The following is an 18,338-nucleotide window of genomic DNA, read 5'->3' on the forward strand; positions in this document are numbered from 1 at the left end:
GTCACAATTTATTCCATTATTATTAATATTATTATTACTATTATTAATATTATTATCATTTATATTTTCTACCATCACTTTATCGTCGATATTTTTTTTACCCAAGTCTGTGAGCTCTATTTTTTTAACTTTTTTCAGCTTTAATTCGTTAAAATTAGTAACAAGTTCGTTCAATAAATCATTTTTTATATCATTTTGACTTCTCATATTTTTATTATCAATTTTTATCGTTTTTTTATCATCACTTTTAATTACTATCCTTTCATTTTCTGATATTTTAGTTTTTTTATAACTACTGTTCATTTTTTCATTTCGATTTTTCAAGTCATTAAAAAATTTATTGTTATCGTTATCGAAATCAAATGAAACATTTTCATTTTCTTCTGTATGGTAAATTTTTCTGTGGTTTTTATTTTGAAATTTAAAATTTTCGTCATTAGTCGGGGTACCGCCATCTCTTACTGCGAAAGGTAAATTACTAGCAGTAATCATAAAACATGTCGCTTCATTTTTATTATTATTTTTATTGCTGTGTGAATTTAAAGACTCAGGTTGTTGGCACATTCTATTCATGTCTGAATACTCCATCACACTTTCAAAGTCTCGAATAGTAAATAAAAGCGGTGAATTATATATTTTTTTATCTTTATTATCTCGCTCTTTTATTTTAGTAATTGCGTTGCTGTTTATTCCATTTGAATTTGGCTTAATATTTGATGATGATGAGGAGGATGAATACAAATTTCTTGGTTTTGTTAATTTATTTGAATTAGTTTTAGTTAATTGACTACTGGACAACGTCGATGAGTTAATTAATTTATTTTCATTTTCGGTTAGTTTTTTTGATGGTTTAGTCTTTAATGTTTTAGGGTCTGGTGAACTTTTTTTACGGCGCAACGGCACTGCTGGTGGATTATTTAATTCAACTGTAAAATAACACACTTTTTAATTATTCACTATTGTTAATTTTTTTATTTAATTTTTAAAAGATCGTTTTTAAAGAAAAAAAAATTATGGAAATTTTTTGTAGACTTGAAACAATTTTTTTTATAAATTTAAATTTAACAAATTTTTTAATAAATTTTAAAAATCAAAATTTAAATTTTGTAACATTTTTGAATGAATTTTAAAAATCGAAATTGAAACTTTATAGTTTTTTTGAATAAATTTCAAAAATTAAAATTAAAATTTTGTAATTTTTTTGAATAAATTTAAAAAAATCAAATTTTATAATTTTGTTGAATAAATTAAAAAAATATTAATTTAATAATTCTTACATAAATTTAAAAAATCAAAATCTTAACTTTAGTTTTTTTGAATGAATTTTAAAAATTAAAATTAAAATTTTTCATTTTTTTGAATAAATTTTAAAAATCAAAATTTAGTTTACAAATTTTTTGAATAGATTTTAAAAAATCAAATTTTATAATTTTGTTGAATAAATTTAAAACATTTTAATTAAATAATTTTTACATAAATTTTAAAAATCCAAGTTTAAGTTTTATAATCTTTTTGAATAAATTTAAAAAATCAAAATTCTAATTCTAAAATTTTTTTGAATAAATTTAAAAAAATTTAATTTTATAATTTTTACATGAATCTCAAAAATTTGAATTTAATAATTTTTGCATAAATTTTAAAAATCAAAATTTAAATTTTATAGTTTTTTTGAATAAATTTTAAAAAGCAAATTTTAAATTTTATAATTTTTTTGAATAAATTTAAAAAATTTTAATATAATAATTTAACAAATTTTAATTTAATTATTTTTCAAAATAATTTTTGTATGAATTTTTGAAATCGAAATTTAATAATTTTTAAAAAATTTATATTCAATAAATTTTTAAAATTAACTTTTTATTTTTTTTTATTAAAAAAAATATTCTAATAATTCCCATATATTTTTTTTTCTTATAAAATGCGTTTTGTTTCACAAAAAAAAAATAATAATTCATACTTTTCTTCATGATGATAACAAGTTTTTAATTATAGAAATAATTTAAATAAATTTTTTACAATAAATATACGAGGACTCGAGTGTGAAGTTTAACTAAAAGGTACGACCGTTCGTAAGTTACTGAGCAAGATTCCATACAAATTCATTTAATCACCTTCTTTACCCTTGAACTCATTGGTTTAGTTAAGTTTGATAGAAAATAATGTCAAATCGATAGTTGAGGTTTGACTAAGTGGATAATGGCAATTTAATTAAACGAGAAATACCCAAGTTGAAAGGTTTGAATTAATATCGAACAAAAGTATTCAAATTACGTTCAAGTTATAATTATTTTTCATTAAACTTATTATTGATATCGAGTGAAATAGTAAGTAGGCTAAAATAGACCCGGAAAAATTTTTACACAAAAAAGGTCATACTATTTATTACACTTCTAATTAGTAATTTTACTATTTTATAACCTGAGTAAAAAAATGAATTTTTAAATAATTGTCAATTACGATATGAAAATTTTTAGTGTAAATAAAATATTTATAAAAATTTTGGATCGAAATATTCAATTTATTTGATTTGAATTCGAATTTTGAAAGCGCGCGTAAATAAATATTTTTGAAACTCATGTCCGAAGGTAGTAATTCTCAGAAGTTCGAAGTGACGTCACGATTCTGAGGTTATGACATTTTCTTAATAAAATCGAGTCATACTTGAACTTCTTCCAGAGAAAGAATGAACTTCTAGTCGCCCCCACTACCGAAAATTTCTAAACTGCGCACGCGCAAACAAAAAGTGGGAGGATATTTAGTACTCCAACACCCAGAGTGGGGGTAAAACTCGTAAACACCCGAGGTTAACTTTCTTGCGGGGACGTAAGAGTGTCGTGATCGGAATCCGTAGGAAATTTTCGGTTTGTAACAGCGTGAAATAAGCATCGTTTTCTAAGACTACTCTCTGGGAAGACAATATTTTTTTAATAGCAACATGGAAGTCTGATTTGCTAGGAAAAATGACTAAACTATCATTGGTTAGGAATTAAACTTTCCCTAATAACGGCCTAATAATAATAAATTTTCAGAAAATGCATAAGAAGATTTTTCAAAGTTTTTGATATGCAATTTTTAGAAGTTTTTTTCATAAGTATTTTAGTTGTTTATATAAAAAAAATAAATTCTTTTACTGTTTGATTTTTCCAGTATCCTAATATATATATATATATGTAAAATATGAACAAATATATAAAAAATACTTGGTAGTTAAAAAAAAAACTAAATTTAAATTCAAAAAATAATTTACGAATGTTAAATAAATTTGAATAAAATAAATTTTTTAAAGTAAAATCGATAGTTATAAAGTTACAAGTGTTTGAATTTAAAGATTTAAAGTTTATATAAATTATACGACGCAACTTTTATTTTATTGACTTTAACAAAGAACATTGTTTGGACTATTTATAAGAAATCCAAGAAATTTATCAAGAATCTTTCATCTAGATAATTAAATTCTTAACAATTTTATAACCTATAAAAGTTTCACGGTACCGATACTTGAAAGTTAATAAAACGAAGAAAAAAAATCTAAAAAACTACAATTAGTATATAAACTTATAACTGGTAGTTAATTTGATAAATAAAAATTTATTTACCTGATTTATATAAAAACTTGATGACTGGTACCGCTGATATCCAAGTCTTCAATATTAATCAGTATACTTGCGGAATTTATTTCATTACTCGTAAGTCCATCGATATAAAAATTTTTGCCATCATAATTGCCCATGGTACTGGAAGCAGCGCTGCTGTAAGCACTGGAAGTATTTTGAACTGACGACGTCGGGTCACATGATTTCGACGGCGCCAGCCATCTTGACGATAAACTACAAGTTGTTTGCGTATCTAATGAGTTATCTGATTTATCATTAATTGTACTTTGTAATTGATGCCGGGTTGTCTTTATATTGTCTTTATTACAATTATAATTATCACTATAATTATTATGATTTATTACTTGTGAAATAATCAATTCAATCGTTTGACAAGAACTATTTTGTAGCATTTTTAACGCGTCTTCATAACGAAAATTAAGTAAACTATGGCCATTTATTGCTACTATTCGATCACCTGAAAATTATTTATTATTCTTAATTAATCAACTAATTCATTAATTTATTTATTTATTAAATCATTAAATATATGTAACCTTTATTTATATTTCCCGCCATATCAGCAGACCCGCCGACTGAAATCGCCTGGACATAAACCCCGCCGTCATTCCCTTCGGTCACTTGCAATCCGATACTACCGCCATGCCCTCTCTCTAATTTAATTGTACGTAAAATTCGTTCTTCAACAAACGACAATTCTTCAAGCCGAGCCATAAGGGAAGTCGACATGGTTTCGTCATTCGAAATATGAAAGGTTTCATCATCAATTCGTATGTCTGCATCTGAAGTAGAAAAAATTTTTAATATTGCAATCAAAATCGTGCCCACGAGAGAATACCTCGGGTGTTTTCGGTTTTTACTCCGACTCCGGGTGTTCTATGTTAGAAATTTTCCCCCACTTTTCTGTGCGCATGCGCAGTTTGGGAAAAATTGGTAGTGGGAGAGGTTAGAGGTTCATTCTCTCTCTGGGAGAAGTTCGATAGTTGTCATGCTATAAGTCTCTGAGGTAGATATGATAGACTGTGGCAAAATTTTTTAAAAAATCCACTACGAGGACAAATAAAAAAGTTAGATTTCTATGAAATATAAAATCTACAGACAAAAAAAAGGTACAGAAAGACTGAAAATCAAGCAGTGATGAAGATGAAAATGAAGATTTAAATATATAAATAACGTCCTAAGAAAAATATAAATGTAACTAATATCATTCTAAAAGCTACACTATATGAAAAATATTGATTGTTTTTAAACTGTAGTTTTAATTCAACAATAAACATGCGTTATAATAAAGTGAAGAATTTATATTTTGTAGAAATATATATTATTGAATGCACAACTACACACACAGAGTAAATAAAGTGGTATGAGGCTGGAGAGGGTTTATGAGCCTCAAAATTTCGCGCTCATATTGTCCTTACTATGGTATTTTGTCCGATAACTACTGCATTGAGGGTCAAATGAGAAGCAAATTTATATGTGATTTCACGCTCATTTGACCCCACACAACCTCACCAAAGTTGGTTATTTGAGGGTAAAATAGAGGCCGAAATTTTGACTCGGGCACCGATTAGTAACAAAGTTATAAATATTAAAAGGTCCGTCTCAAAATTTCTAAATGAACAGAAGCGAGTAAGCGAAATGGAATAACAGAGCGAGTGGGCAATAACACACATTATATACAGCACGACAACTACCTTAATGTATAAATTAAAACGTAAAAATTCATAAAATAGAACATACTTAAAACATATGCTTCAGTCATCGGCGAATCATTTGAATGGACTAATGAACGGATTGAAGACACAGAATCAGATTTAAGTGACATTGATTCAAATTCATCAGCAGAATCTTTTGGCGCCAAACTGTTGCCATAAATTGCACGTGTGCCCATTTTAACACCCAATCGTCTAGGTAAACTTGGCGTACGAGACCCTTGTTGCTGCTGTTGTTGCTGCTGTTGCGAAGGCTGTTGCTGTCCTTGTCGCGTTGTCGTACTACTATTAGAATTAGGAAGACTTGATGTTTTTATTTTGCTATAATTTTTAGTGACATCATTTTCACTATTCCATGCATCGGATGTAGATTCCGTTGAACGAAACACATGGACTTTATTTTTTTTAGCACAACCAGACTTATCGATTGCCGCATAAAGCTCTTCTGGATGCACCGTAATCTTATCAGTCGGCTTGTAGCCATTGGAAGACATTAATTTCGGTATATCGTAAATAGATTTACACAATTGCCCGATGCTCTGATAATTGTACGTTTCATCTCTGAAAACACGACAGTTATCTAATTTATCACGTTCATTCAATTGCACACGTTCGCTTTCATCTTCAGTATCACGCGAAGCGCCCTCTGGCTCTAATCGTGCCCCTTCCGGTTCTAATCGCGTATCAACTTGTGCATAGAGCGCGTCATCTTCAGGTGTATAGCAAACAGAATCATTGCTAACTTGTGACGGAGTTGAATCTTTTTCCGGATTCTCGTTTTCTTTGTTCTGACAGTCTTCTAACGAAAGCTTATTTTCCCCATTATTATTATTAGCTGCTATTATTTTATTGCCAATTTTAACCTTAACTTTACTTTTGGGTTTTATGTTACCCAGTGAATCTGTTATCAGCGGGACGCCAAAGTCTTTTATCAAATCCTGATGCGACGTAAGACCCGATCGGAATTTTTGGAAAAACTGATGATGCAACGACGTGAGATTGAACGCATAGTAACTTTTTTTGTGGTCCATTTTAAGGTTAAATTTTATGTGTTTGCGGCCATTTTGTTTAGTGTAAATCGCCAGCCCGTTTTTGCTGTAAGTCAGTGTATGAATATCCCGCCATTGCAGCCGAACTAATTCGTTTATTTCTCTTACTTGACCAGCGCGTTTGAATAATTTAACCCCTTGACCATAAATACCGAACCAGATGTTCGTTTCCGCTTTGCGGACTTTGTTATTTTTATCGTTACTTTTGACAGTTTTGCCATTGACATCAGAAATGATGTTTTTGGGTACAGCGTAAATATTTTCTTTGCCGTCGACGTTAACGATACTGTCGTTCGCCTGATAGTTAACTTTTGCTAACGTGGATTCCTTGGATAATTGCTGTACAATTTTGTTCAATTCCCTGGCATCAATCGTCGCAATGTAAAGATGTAGGCCATAATCATCAAGTTCTTGGGCATGAGTAATAAATAATTCCTCAGCGGTGTTTGCGTCGAGACCTCGTCTATTTTGGTGCGCTTGGTGTAGCTGGATTGTAAGTGTTTCGTTAGATAAATTCACTTGGGATCTCTCCTCAGAATTTGATAGAATCAATGTCTCGGGCACGTAATGTTCGAGTAGGAAATAATTTCCCCGACCGTGTTCATTTTCATTGTAATTACCGAATTCCGCTTGGAGAGCAAGACCTGTCAGATTGACGAGCTGCGCCACTGAGCAGACCAGCTGCTGTTCTAAAATACATCGTCTTATCTGTAGGTATAGCAAATGCTTCGAAATCCAACTGCGGATTCCGCGCAATGAGGGTAAGAAAAATCTTTGCCGTAAATAGAGCATGAAACTTGTCGGCAGACACATCGGCCCGGGTTTGTTTTTGTCATTCAACCATCCAGGAGGCGCGACTTTGTGCAGTTTTGTTTCAGGAGGCAACATGGCGAAGTCTCCTGCCAATAGCGCCGCTAACCCCAGAGTAAAATTTTCCTCCAATTGCTCGGCCTGGATTATCGCCTGGAATAACTGACTTGCAGTTATTCTATTACGGTCACAAACGACGTCGATCCGTTGCCCGGACAGTAAGATAACAACCAGACGGCCTACATTGTTGCCCTTAGGATCGCCAATTTTGAGGAATTTTGACGGTTGATTAGCTCGTACTACAAATTCCGGACCGACACATTGTGTCTTGTTTAGACAACGTACTGGACCACTGAGTGCTCGATATAACCGTGATGGGGCTCGTTGTACGGGTTTACCACGACGAGCCCTTGGCCCATTTCGTACTTGGAGATTCCGAGGTGGTTTAGGTGGCGGTGGGTTACTGGGAGGCTCGGGTAAAGCGAGGGGATGCGAGTAATTTGTCATTGCGTTGTTAACTACTGCTGAAGATTTAACATTGTAAGTGGGTTCTTGATGACATTGTATTTGTTCATTATTATTTTTTTGTTCCTCTTGTTTGTAATATTTTACATCCGGATTCTGACAGACGTTTTGTTGTTGATTATGATATTGTTTTTGAGACTCAATTATAGACTCCACTGAATTGCTTCGTAAATTTTTAGCTGCTAAATTCCGACTGAGAATTTGCGGGCTTGAATACTGTCGATGCAACGAAGTTTGGGGCGGGCGATTTTGTCGGGATGAAGTAGCGCCGGGAATAATTTCTACGCTGCGAAATGGCACTTGGCCAATATGAGGGGGATCTTTATTGTGGGCTTGAGGGTTTGTGTTGTAATTGGGGTTATTGTTTATCACAGAGTCTAAATTAAGTCTGGTCGTAATCGGCCGCACATAATGACTATTCTGATTCGGATGATGTTGTTTGACAGTCAGACCGTTAACGCGCACGTCCTGTGAGCTAAGGAATGGTTTCATTGGAAAAGCATATATCGGTTCACTGTAAACGCTATTTTGAATCTTTTCATCGTTTTTACGTTTCGTTATATTTCGCATCTCCGATTCATTGGGGGGTTTATTCGGACACTCGGAATAAATCGGCTGTGAATTTGTTCGAATGTGATTCGTTTTGTCTGTTAATAACGGCCCGTTGGATTTAATATCTGTTTGGGATTTAAATTGATGTTTTGTGAGGTGCAGAGTTGATGGCTCGAGGACACTCGGAAGATTGGGATGAGATCGTGAATTGCGTGATTGCGCTTTGAAAATCTGTCCTTTGACGTGGTGAGGCTTTGTATAGTTACAGCTTTGGGGAATTGATTTTTCATTGTTTTCGGTACGTTGATTCCAACGATGAGGATGTAATTGACGTGAGGATGCTGCCCGGTTACGGGCTATGTACTGAGGTGATCTTATAACTTCACGATACATGTCCATTACTATGCGAGTAAAAGGCTTTGACAACATACGCGTACGACAATACTCTGATATTACCTGAAAAGTTTTAATAAATTTTATATTCAAAAGAGCTGAAAATAATACATTTTTCTATGGATACGATATGTACGCTAGGGTGGCGCAAAAAAATCGACTATTTTTTTTTTCGATCTCGCATGAAAATTTGTTGGTTTACGATGTTTTAAGAAATCTCTCCAAAAATCAGCTCGATAAAAAATTTTCAAGAGGTCGCTCACGAATTTTAAAAATATCAAAAATAATCGAAATTCGGATTTTTATTTCTAAATTTTTTTCTTTCTCGCGGCAGCAATAATTTATATTTGTGAAATCATGACTACGCTGAGAATTTCAGCCCAAAATTTGAATATTTAAACCTCGCTCAAGAATTTTGAATGTTTCCGAGTGCTGTCTTTTGGACGTTTTTGAGCGACCCTTAAGTATTAATAATAAAGCTTCTCGATTTTTTCACCATCAATTTGCATGACAATGAATGAAAATATAACCCGAGAAATAGAAATATCAAGTTTTTTACATACTTTTTTATTTTTTAATTCAATTTGTAGGTTTTTTCGCTTATTCAAAACTTGCCAAATTTTATTGTTTAAGACTGTCCTGTATATTTTTGGTTATGCAACAGTTATATTTAAGTGAAATGACAATAATTGAGTTATAAAAAAATATAAAAACTAATTCAAACTATTAGTTACATATTATCAGTTAATATTCAAAATTCTTGAGCGCCGTTTAAATATTTAAATTTTGGGCTGAAATTTTCAGCATAGTCATGATTTTACAAATACAAACTATTGCTGCCACGAGGAAGAAAAAAATTTAGACATAAAAATCCGAATTTCGATTATTTTTGATATTTTCAAAATTCGTGAGCGACCTCTTTAAAATTTTTTATCGAGCTGATTTTTGGAGAGGCTTCTTAAAACATCGTAAACCAACAAGTTTTCATGCGAGATCGAAAAAAAAAATAGTCGGTTTTTTTGCGCCACCCTAATGTACGCACACGGAAAAAAATATTTCTTAGCGCAAGAAAAATTTTGAACTATGAATTGAAGACTAAAATTTTTTAGGGCGAGTAAAATTTTTTGCACTAAAAAATCTTTTGTTTCTGTGCAGTAAAAAAATTTCTCGTGTTTGTGTAAAGAAAAAAGTCTGTGTTAAAAATTTTGTGTTAAATATTTAACACTTTTGGGTGTTAATTTAACATACTGCTTTTGTGTTGTTTGATCAGTTGATTTTTAACACAAAAAAATTTTAAGTGAAACAAAAGTAACATCTGTGTTATTTTTCAAACAAGTGTTAACACTTTTAAAATGTAACTTTAACATAGAGCGCGTGTTAACTCATTAAATTAACACGAGGAATGTCTTGAATTTACCGTAGTCATACATACATTTTTGTAAGTATCAGAATAACACAAATGAAAGTGTTAAATTAACACTTTACGTTTGTTGCAGATAACTTTTAATGTGTTAAAGTTTTAGAACCGGTAACAGAGAATATTAACATTTTTTTTTCATAAATTAATAGTGTTAAAACAATATAAAAATTTGTGTAAAATGTTGTTTTAACACACAGTTTTGTGTTCGTTTTCACTGTAATTTTTCATGCAAACAAATTATTACCCGAAAAATTTGATCTGATTTTAGTCTGACTAGACTATATTTGGACTAATTGGTCAGTCTTTAAATTTTTAGACAAAATTTTAATCTGTTTTTGATCTAAAGTCGATCAAAAACAGACTAATCAAAATTCTAGGCAGAAAAAGTCTAATTTCGATCTGGATAAAAACAGAAGACAAAATATTTTGAGAAAAAAGTATGATTTTGATCTATAGACGACCAAAACCAGACTAAAAATATTGAAAACAAGTCTGAAAAAAGTAATACTACCGGTAAAATTCGATTAAATTTCGCGTTAATTAAATACGAATACAACTAAAAAGTAAAATTGAATACAAACAACTCAAAATTTTTCATCCGAATTAAAACAGATCAAATTTTCCGACCCGGGTACTCAATTTCTATCTATTTAATCACAATTATAAAGCTGGTGGGCGCATTAAAATTAGTAGTATATATATTAGTATAAATCTGATATTTTATGACTCGCACATGCTGAAGCTAGTGTGTTGTTAATTCATTCGTATAAATTTTATGTCATGAATGATATGCTGTAGTATTTATATATTGTTACATATATTTACATCACTTGTTATTGATTATGTCTGGATTCTCGTTTAATTAAATATATAACTAAATAATATAATATAGAGTGTAGTAGTAAAATTTAAATTGAAACACGTACATCAAGAAGATTCATGAGAGAAGCACGTCGCTGCGGATCCGGTTCAATCATAGCTGCTAAAACAGACTGTAGTGCCGAAGGCGGTGAAACTGACACTGAACCTGTTAGGGCAGCGACCCGTGGGGTGGTATCCAATAACGCACGGCCCAGCGAGTACATCCACATCTACGGAAATTATAATTACATGTCAATGTCTATTGAGTCTACGGGGTCTAGACTGAAGCGATGATTGTTTTAAAGCATGTGGGTTATATTTATTGGCTTTTAAATTAAAGGAAAAGGGGTTATTGTTATTTATGGACTTACTTTTTCGGATTCAGTGTCTGAATACAAACGACCGGGCCTATATTCTGGTGGTAAATACGCTCGAGCTGTTTCCGGAGACGCCATCTGCAATATAACTCTACCCCGGGGTGTGAGTTCAAGTGTGTGAGGAGTCACCACCGGCCCCGCCCGCGAACCGCTTCCAACAACTCCGCTGTCTTCAACAGATAACAATACATAACAATTATTATCTCAGAATATATTCAGAGACATTGGAAATTCAACCCCTTACAATATATATATATATATATTGTCATTTTATATTTTATTTACGCTGTAAAAAATTTACGGAGTGAACACAGATTAAATCTGGAGTGAATGCGAATTTAAGAAAATCAAAATCACTCCTCTGAAAAAACAAACTGGAAATTCCGATTGATGAAGCGAATTCGGATTTAAATGAAATCCGTAATCGATCCAAAGTCACTGACAATTTTTACAATAATTTTGAAAATTTTCGAGATCAGATTATGATTAATTTTCGGAGTGATTACGGATTTTATTTCAATTCGAATTCGTTACTTGGGGTTCGGAGTTCGAAAGAAAAATTACTCTGCATACGGAGTAAATATGGAGTTTGTTTTTTCAGAGTAAATTTTACTCCGAGGGATGTAAATAAATAGTCATCTGCTCCGCATTCACTCCGGATTGAATCCACAGATTTTTTAGTGTAAAATTTTTTAGAAATTTGCTCCGTATGCAGAGTAATTTTTTTTCAAACTCCGAAACTCCAAGTAACGAATTCGGATTGAAGTAAAATTCGTAATCACTCTCGTTTTTTACAGTGTAAATTTTTTATCTCGAAAATTTTTAAAATTACACTGAAAATTGTGAGTAAATTCGGAATGAATACGGATTTTATTTAAATTCGAATTCCTTCCGATTCAAAATTTTGATATTAAAATAAACTCCCCTTCGAAGTAAATTTCACTCCGAGGGAAATAAATAAATAGTCATCTGCTTCGCATTCACTCCGGATTTAATCCGCAGATTTTGTAGCGTAAAAATTTTTAGAAATTTACTCCGTATGCAGAGTAATTTTTTTTCAAACTCCGAAACTCCAAGTAACGAATTCGGATTGAAGTAAAATTCGTAATCACTCTCGTTTTTTACAGTGTAAATTTTTTATCTCGAAAATTTTTAAAATTACACTGAAAATTGTGAGTAAATTCGGAATGAATACGGATTTTATTTAAATTCGAATTCCTTCCGATTCAAAATTTTGATATTAAAATAAACTCCCCTTCGAAGTAAATTTCACTCCGAGGGAAATAAATAAATAGTCATCTGCTTCGCATTCACTCCGGATTTAATCCGCAGATTTTGTAGCGTAAAAATTTTTAGAAATTTACTCCGTATGCAGAGTAATTTTTTTTTCAAGCTCCGAAACTCCAAGTAACGAATTCAGATTGAAATAAAATCCGTAATCACTCCTGATTTTTTACCGTGCGAATTTTTGATCTCGAAAATTTTCAAAATTACACTGAAAATTGTGAGAAAATTCGGAGTGATTACGGATTTTTTAAAAATTCGAATTTACTCCGATTCAGTTTTAATTTCAACATAAACTCCCCTTCGGAGTAAATTTCACTCCGAGGAAATTAAATAAATAAACAGTCATCCGGTCCGCATTCACTCCGGATTTAATCCTCAAATTTCTTAGCTCACAAAATTTCAGAAATTTATAAGAAAACGACACTTATGAAAATTATATCCAACAATTTTTTTTTTCGAATGTATACACGTGTTGTTCAATTCTACGTGACAACAGACTGTGCCTTTTAGAAATATTAAAAATTTAAATAAAGAAATAAAAAAAAGCAGTCAAATAAATTAATCGAATTGAGTCCAGTAAAGACAGTTCTGATATGAATTTTTCGCGTTAACTGAAAGGTATTTTTAGCAATAGAAATCATACATGATGATATGATTGATGTTGAAAATCCACTCTGAAAGTGACGACTCATTGACATACATTCAGAACTTAACATATTGATGCCAACGTATAGTATTCTAGGGGAGGAGTTCATTGTTGAATTAGATGTATGTTCTCTGCGCTTGGCAGCATACTTATTATATATTGAAAAGCAGCTTTGATACCGACATTCATGACAATTCAATTATTTAATTGACTTAAATGTTTACACCAACATATTTATGGAAATAATAATTACACGTGTTTCTTTTATATTGATTTCTTGCGTTAATAATAGAGAATAAAGAAAAATATAATTTAAGAATAAGTCTATTTGTGGAACTGCGAATTCAAAGTTATGTAAATACTTGAATTCAAATGGTACATGAATAATCCTGATGTATCCTTACAAATCTTAATATTTTATGCATTCACTTCCAGTTCCTGCTAAAATTATACTGTTATATAAATAAAATTAAAACTTCGTTATTAGTTGGAAATGTCAGATAAAGTTCAAGTTTTTATTCTCATTTTTAATGTTCACTAGTGGAAAATTTATAAAATTATATCAATAGATGGTAAATAATAAATATGAGTGATTGTACGGAACTCGGGTAATTTTGAAGCAGAATTTGAAAAAATAATTTTGAATTTTGACTCTTTTCCCAATGATTTTAATGGACTGTCATTTATAGTTCATTTTAAGAAATAGTTTATTTAGTAATTTATGAAAAATTTATATATTACACTGTTAAAAATAATTTGAAAATTACAATACAAAAGGAATTGAATTTTCATAACTAGATATTTGAATTTATTTTCAATGAAAAAAGCTTTAAATTTAATATACGTAATTTAATAATCAAGCTGGTATTCAAAATTAAGAAAAAAAATATGAATTTTAATAAACGTACTTAAAATTTATACTTGATTTTAAAATTTTCAAAGCAAGTATTGAAAATTCTAAAACATATATTGAATTTTAAAAATTCTATTTGAAATTTCATAATACTTATTTGAAAATTCAAAAAAAAGTATTTGAAAATCCAAAGTGTTGATTTGAAAATTCAAAAACGTCTATTTTAAATTCTATATGAAATTAGTAATGAAATTTCAAGACAAATGTATGTGTTTATTGCGTTATATGCAATCTTTGAAAATTCAAACAATGTTTTTTACAGTGTACGGAAATTAGACTAGGGACTGACACGTATTCTGATAAAGTAACGAAGAAAAGAATATATATTGTAATACAATAACCTAAGGTAAGTCTAAAATATTATTTCATGACTTAGACTGCGAAAAACTTGACGCGAAACTTTAAACACGTTTTTCTCGAAACTGTCTTTTTCAAAACGATTCTCAAGTTATACTGGACCGATTTACCTGAAATTTTTTTAGCCTTCTTTATAGACTTCTCTATATCTCGAACTTTCTTCATCCCCAAATTTCAATTTTGACTATTTTTAAAAAATTCGAATCAAAAAAAGTGGTACAATAATTGTTTTTTTTTTTTTTTCAGGCACTCGCCATTTTGTGAAAAATTTTTTTTTCAACTTATCCGTAGTTCCAGACATTGCGACATTACTTTAGATTAATAATATTTTTTTTTTGTTTCCGATTGCTAGGAGGGTGGGAATTGTGGGTATGGTCACGTGCTAATTTTTTGAGACCCCCCACTTCATCAGCTGCTAATTTTTTGAATTTTCAACTTTTATTATATTTTTATTTTTTTCTGTATTCTTGTAATGTTAATAAATGACTTATGAAAAAATATATACTAAAAATATTGATTGCCTTTTTTTTACGGCACTTCAAAAATTACCTGAAATTCATGCCTCTACACTAGAATACCCCCTTAACATTAAATTAAGGCTGAGTCGCACCTAACGAAATCTCGAATTTGAGAATTCTGCGATTTATTAAATAATTATCATAACAGCAATTTTCTTAGCTTCTGACTAAAAGCAGAAGACGAACTTCCTCGGAAGATTTTCATCATCCGAGTCCCATAAATATTCAAAAAGTAATAAGAATTCTTAAATTCGAGATTTCGTTAGGTACGGCCGAGCCTTAATTGCTGTTTGAATTATTATGCACACGGAGAAAAATGGGCTTAAGAAATCAACGAATTGTTATAATGACGACCAAAACGGAAACAGGAAGCTGAGTTGCCAAAAATTATGCTACACTACAATAAATATGTACTTGAAACTTATTGATAACTTGTAATGAATGTTCGTCTAAATTAGGAATTATAGTAGAAATTAAGAAATTTTTCGCGGCTCACAACAATGATTATAGTGCAGCATAATAATTTTCGGCTCAACTTCCTGTTTCAAGTTTTCTCTGCAGCATAATAAAAATTCGTACATTCTTTGTCTCCATTTTTCTCCGTATACTTGAAGATCGGAACGTTTTTCGCGGAATAAAAAAAAATTGCAAGTAAAATTCTACTGGACGACTAGATTTCTGAAATGTTTCACATGTAGATCCTGGTATGTCAGTCGAAAATCTTAGACCGCCCCCGACTTCCGGACTACCCCTTGAGCAGTCGAATGACCGAAATTTTTTTCATTTTCGTTGCGCTTTGTTTCGATCTTCAGGTACATAAATAAGTATTCTAAGATAAAAGTATTCATATATAACTAGAGCTCTAACTATTTCGGGCTAAAAAAAAATTGGTTGTTGCATTAAAAGTTTTGTTTATTTTGCCAGAGGCTGGGGCTGATAAATTCAGTGGAAAACAAAAAAAAAGCTTTAAAATAAACCGATTCACTGAGCTGTGGGGTTATATATACAGTATATCTATAAATATATTATACAGTAAATCTATATTTAATCGAAAACAATCGCAAATAATTTACATCAAATTTGCTCGTCAAAACTGACAAATCGACTGCCTCACGTGTTTTTAGCATCAGCATGTCACTAAAAATAAATTCAAAATTGCACTCGAAATATGACATGTCTGGTACTAAAATCAGGTCTTATTTTTTAATACAATAGAGTATTTTTGTTTTAAGACTGTAATTAATCGCAAATTAACGCATCTCACATAAAAGGAATGACACCCGAAGTTTCGAACGTGACTTGAAATTCAAAAATAGTGACATAAATTCGTCAAAAATTGAAATTCATAGATTTGTTACCCCTACCAAAGTATCAAAGTACAATAAAAATAACAATAGAGTCAATTTTTTTAATGTTGACACGAAAAGGAACTGACGTTTAAGGGGGATAGCCACTGTGAAATTTAAAAAAAAAAATTTTTTTTTTTTTATTAAATCAAAGTGTATATGTTCAAAAATATGTATCTAAAGTTTTATATGAAAATTCCGAATTTTTTTCAAGTTATAGTCATTTTTGTGACAGCGCGTCAACTGACCGTTGCATCGACTAAAAAATTAAAACGCGTTTTTCTCGAAACTACTTTTTTTGAACTGGTGGCATCTGTAATTTGCATAAATATCAACCGATTCGCAACTTTTTTTTTTGCCGTATTCGTCTATTCAGTAGCTAAAGTTGCACGTAGGGGATTTTGAAAATTTTGATTTTTAAGATTTTTTAGGGCTGTTTGAATCCAAAAAAATGAGAAAAAATAACGAAAAAATTTTTAATATGTCGCCATTTTTTTTCAAATTCAAATTTTCAAAATCCCCTATGTGCAACGATAACCACATGCATACAGATTACAACGCCGTTTGGTTTTTTTGTTTCTGATAATCCGTTTTTGAGTTAGAGATGACACCGTGGTGGGGGAAATTTTTTTGTTGCTCCACAAAAATGCTTATAACTTTGTAACAACATGATATTTTTTAATAAAAATTTAGGAGAATTATCTTTAATGTATACTTTAGAAAACAAAAAAAAACCCGATCCCCAAATTCCTTTATTATTCCAGTCAAAAAAATTCCCGAAAATCACCTATTTTTTCGATCCTCACAGTGGCTATCCCCCTTAAGAAGAAAAAAGTCTAATTTTTGAAGAATGTCATTCTAATTTCAAATGTTTATCATCTGCCCTCTAAATTACTCATATTTATCTGTAAACTAATATCCATAATAAAATATGTTTGGTACAAACTGCTCTATTTGTAAGCAAACAGAGTCATACTGATCGAAGGGTTTCGCTTGTGCATGTAACAGATATTTATTTACAGCAAATATATGATTATTATTAGATGATAAATATTTATAAATGTTTAAAACAAAAGTTTGTTGACCGAATGAAATATGCGGTTAAATTTTCCTTTCATGTTGATACGACAGATGGCTACATAATAACGCTAACTTTATTACATATTCATAAAATCACAATTGTGCGAAACATACAACATATATTTTAGTAAAATCATATCATACATTTACCGAATGACAGAGAATAATTCATTACTTTAAATTATCTATAATGGAGTGAATGATAAAAAGCATAATTTATTTTAAATTTCTAAAAAATCATTCACTGTCGGCCTTAAAAAAATAGTATCAAAAGTGAACACTTAACTTTTTTTACTGACTACTGTGATTATTATTTATTTATTTATTTATAAAGAGACCCAACAGCCATATGGCCAATAACAGGGTCACAATAAGATACATAAGTATAACAAAAGATGATGTGGCAACGAGTATTAGCATACAAAAAAAAATTATAGGATAGATCACTATGATTTGTCTTCCAAAACATAAAAATATAAACAATAATATTGGACTGTAATAAAAAAAAAGAAGAACAAAAAAACAAAATTTAAATTACATTTTTGAAGACAAGCTTAGTAGTCTAATTCTTTAGTTTAGTGATTTATTTAAGTTTTTAACTACACTCTTTACAATATTCGAATGATGTTAACTAATTTCCACAATAATTAATAAAGCCCATAGAGTACTAGTTATCAATAAGGAGATACAATCTATTAAATTTGTATATAAGTATAAAGGCCAAAACAGTACTCTGCGATTACAATAATACGATAGACAAAAGAGAAAATGGGACCAGTGTCCCAAGCTAGTGGTGCGTGTCTCCCGAAGGCTGAGGAAAATCTGCCTCATGCCCTTTGACTCTCGAGGGTGTTAGCCCTCTCTCAATTTGAGCCTTA

The 18,338-nt window shown here is 30.6% G+C and overlaps 1 protein-coding gene across 1 annotated transcript in view; it reads right to left on the minus strand.

The window, feature by feature from the left end:
• The window catches only part of LOC130675045 (uncharacterized), a 33,900-nt gene that overhangs the window by 2,161 nt on the left and 13,401 nt on the right, over positions 1-18,338 (minus strand). The window contains exons 3-7 of the mRNA XM_057480501.1: positions 11,308-11,483; positions 11,002-11,166; positions 5,355-8,718; positions 4,151-4,396; positions 3,597-4,071 (exon numbers count right to left, since the gene is read on the minus strand). Of these exons, the coding sequence (XP_057336484.1) occupies positions 3,602-4,071; positions 4,151-4,396; positions 5,355-8,718; positions 11,002-11,166; positions 11,308-11,483 (4,421 nt within the window). The 3' untranslated portion in view covers positions 3,597-3,601. The remainder of the gene's footprint in view (positions 1-3,596; positions 4,072-4,150; positions 4,397-5,354; positions 8,719-11,001; positions 11,167-11,307; positions 11,484-18,338) is intronic.

The sequence above is a fragment of the Microplitis mediator genome, chromosome 9, assembly GCF_029852145.1.
Source record: "Microplitis mediator isolate UGA2020A chromosome 9, iyMicMedi2.1, whole genome shotgun sequence".
Classification (NCBI taxonomy): Eukaryota; Metazoa; Arthropoda; class Insecta; order Hymenoptera; family Braconidae; genus Microplitis; species Microplitis mediator.